This window comes from Micromys minutus, assembly GCF_963924665.1.
Source record: "Micromys minutus genome assembly, chromosome: 2".
NCBI classification, from domain to species: domain Eukaryota; kingdom Metazoa; phylum Chordata; class Mammalia; order Rodentia; family Muridae; genus Micromys; species Micromys minutus.
Window position 1 is genome coordinate 29,199,939 of NC_137971.1, and position 3,254 is coordinate 29,203,192.

Consider the following 3,254-nt stretch of genomic DNA (forward strand, 5'->3'; position numbering starts at 1 on the left):
GCGAATTAGTTCTTCCCTTGGCATCCTCATTTGATGTGCAAATTTTCTTGTCTTTGCACATTTTTCTCCTGGTGTGTGTGGGGTTCGGGAAGGGGGAGAGGGAAGGGGGGGAATCAACTAGACAAACTTAAAAGACAAAAACCTCATTTGCAAATAGCAACGCTAAAGGTTAATCAGCAACTATAGAAGCCACCTGGGCTTTTCACAGCGCCTTTGAATGACTGCTCGTGTTGTATTTAATACTGAATATTATTTGCGTACACAGAAAGTGAGGGTAGGCGTAAAGGGGAAGAGAAGAAACGTGGTTTAGTGTATTCTATCGCTTTTAACTCTGTCAAGGATTTCAGGCAGAACTAACTCAACCCCACAGCAGAGCCCCCAAGTTCTCAGAGGGCTCCCTCTCGCCATTATTATTATTATTACTATTGTTGTTGTTGTTGTTGTTCAGGCTAGGCTCTAATGCTCTAGTAACCCACACTCTAAGGTGAGCTGGACAAGGGGACCCAGCGTAGTGCAAGGGAGGGGGGAGGGGGAGAGTGTCAAAGTCCTCCCTGCTTCCGATACACAAACACTCCCCCTCCCAGCTCCTCCCAAAGCTTTGAAATCCCATCCCGGCTTTGTTGTCTTCCCCGAGGATCTGGGAAGGCCGGGAGCCCGAGTATAAAGGCAGCCAGAGGCCGCGGTGGCGGTGCAGAGCTGTGCTCCTGGCAGCCGAGACTCTACCCGCCAGAGGTTCCGAAGTTGAGGTTCAGCAGTTCAGACTCTGCAGCCGCTGTGCAAAGTGACCTCTCTTTTCCTGACTTTTTTTTCCTGTTTGCGACCTTCTGAGATGACGGGCGTGTGTGCAGCGGCAGCTGTCCGGTTCCTGGTCGTGCTTACAACCATGGCTCTCTGCAGCCTCCCTCTGCTCGGAGCCAGCGCCACCTTGAACTCGGTTCTCATCAATTCCAACGCGATCAAGAACCTGCCCCCACCGCTGGGAGGTGCTGGGGGACAGCCGGGCTCTGCTGTCAGCGTGGCGCCCGGAGTTCTCTATGAGGGCGGGAACAAGTACCAGACTCTTGACAACTACCAGGTGAGAGGGGGTCTCGGGGATCCCAGGACGCTGTAATACCGAAGGGGGTCTCGGAGAAGAGGGAATGAGTATCGTTGGTGTGTGAGATTTGGGGTGTGTTTGGAATCACTGCGTTGAGAGCTGTGCGCTTAGAGAGCTTGTGGAGAGGCAGATGGGGACCGTGAAGGTGTGGGTACCGGGATGCTGGAGTTGCTCACCAGTGGGCTCCCTTCCCACAGCCCTACCCTTGCGCAGAGGACGAGGAGTGCGGCACCGACGAGTACTGCTCCAGTCCCAGCCGCGGGGCAGCCGGCATCGGAGGCGCACAAGTCTGTCTAGCTTGCCGAAAGCGCCGAAAACGCTGCATGAGGCACGCGATGTGCTGCCCCGGGAATTACTGCAAAAACGGTGAGTCTTGGGACTCCCTTTTAAATTAGAACCGCCTGGCCTTTGAGCAGCCTGGAATCAAATGAAATGCTCTGGTTCTGTCAAAGCGAGGGCACCACCTGCAAACGGGTGGCCCGTGGGTTCTCCTGACTTTATCTTCACTGGCTTGCGCTGGAGCGCTTGAAAGTTTATCTTCCCTTGCCTCCCTCTGGGATCTAACAACAAGACCTGAGCGTGGACCCTTCCATCAAACAATTATCTTCAGGGAGCCTTCAGGGCACTTGAGAAAGGGGGAGCGGTCACTCTGAAAGGGAAGCCAGACATTTTTTTCTTAAGGTGGACTCTGCCTGGCTTTCAAGGTCTCTGGCAGTTAAAACGTTGTCAACCTGGGGGAGGGGGCTAGAATGATTAATCTCTGCTGGACAGCTTTTAAAAGAGATCTCTGTACCACTTCCATCCCTAGTCCTCCACCCCCTTTCCCCCTTTCCCTCTAACCCTCAACTACCTTCAAAGAAGTACTCTCAGGACAACCACAGATCCACAAAATGTTAATGTCTCAAAGAAGTCTCCAGAAATAAACCTAAGGGGTGGCTAACTTCCTAGGGCACAGCAGCATTCCAGAGCGAGCTCACTAAGTCTCTGTAATATCAAAATTATACAGTAAAGTAACTAGCGGGTGAGATAGCCCTCCGCTAGGCAGCTGGAAGTGCATAGCGCAGCTAGCACCCCGAGCAGAGAAGTTATTTTTGAGGTTAATTTTTTACGTGACTGGATGTGTTTTTCCTACCCCAAAAGGGTAATATTAAAATAGACAGAAATATCTGCGCTGCCTCCACCACAATTAGTGGGGAAGCTTTTAAAATGGCTATACTGAGGCATTCCATAGGTTCCAACAGTACACTCACTGACAGCTGCTTCCTTTTGGGGAGTTTTGGTAAACAGAAAGGCAGCATCAGCTATGAGCTATCTCACACTAGTGTCTGCAAAGCCCACTGCTCCTGTCTTGGCTATCTGCAGCAACCTATGATGACCTGAGGATTAATCACTCTTTCTGGCTTTCTTAGGAATATGCATGCCATCTGACCACAGCCATTTACCTCGAGGGGAAATCGAGGAGAGCATTGTTGAAAACCTTGGGAATGACCACAGCACCGGGGATGGATATCCCAGAAGAACCACACTGACTTCAAAAATATATCACACCAAAGGTAGGACAAAGGTTTTCAGGCTCAGCCTCCCCGTTTGCTCCATCCGGAGGCATTTCGGATCGTCTTCATGAAATGGTACAGGCCTAGCAGTAACCGATTTTCCTTCTGTCTCCTTCACAGGACAAGAAGGCTCTGTCTGCCTCCGATCCTCAGACTGCGCCACAGGGCTGTGTTGTGCAAGACACTTCTGGTCCAAGATCTGTAAACCTGTCCTTAAAGAAGGCCAGGTATGCACGAAGCACAGGCGGAAAGGCTCCCACGGGCTGGAGATATTCCAGCGCTGTTACTGTGGAGACGGTCTGGCTTGCAGGATACAGAAAGATCACCAGCAAGCCAGCAATTCTTCCAGGCTCCACACCTGCCAGAGACACTAAGCCAACAGTCTAAATGCGACAGACTCTTTTTATCTAATATATGCTACGAAAATCCTTTCTGATTTATCAGCTCGATCCCAAGGATGTAGGAACCTTCAGTGTGTAATTAAGCATTCCGATAATACCTTCCAAAACCTCTGGAGTGTAAGGACTTTGTTTCTTGATGGAACTCCCCTGTGATTGCAGTAAATTACTGTGTTGTAAATCTTCAGTGTGGCACTTACCTGTAAA

General features: G+C 50.6%; 1 protein-coding gene across 1 annotated transcript; it reads left to right on the plus strand.

Annotated features, from left to right (window-relative positions):
- Window positions 1–829: 829 nt before the first annotated feature.
- DKK1 (dickkopf WNT signaling pathway inhibitor 1) lies at window positions 830–3,023 on the plus strand (the record flags this gene model as incomplete). Its single annotated transcript, XM_080911542.1, has 4 exons — window positions 830–1,075; window positions 1,294–1,462; window positions 2,506–2,649; window positions 2,770–3,023. 4 exons carry the CDS (start codon window positions 830–832, stop codon window positions 3,021–3,023), a joined length of 813 nt encoding a protein of 270 aa, XP_080767668.1.
- Between the last annotated feature and the right edge of the window lie 231 nt (window positions 3,024–3,254).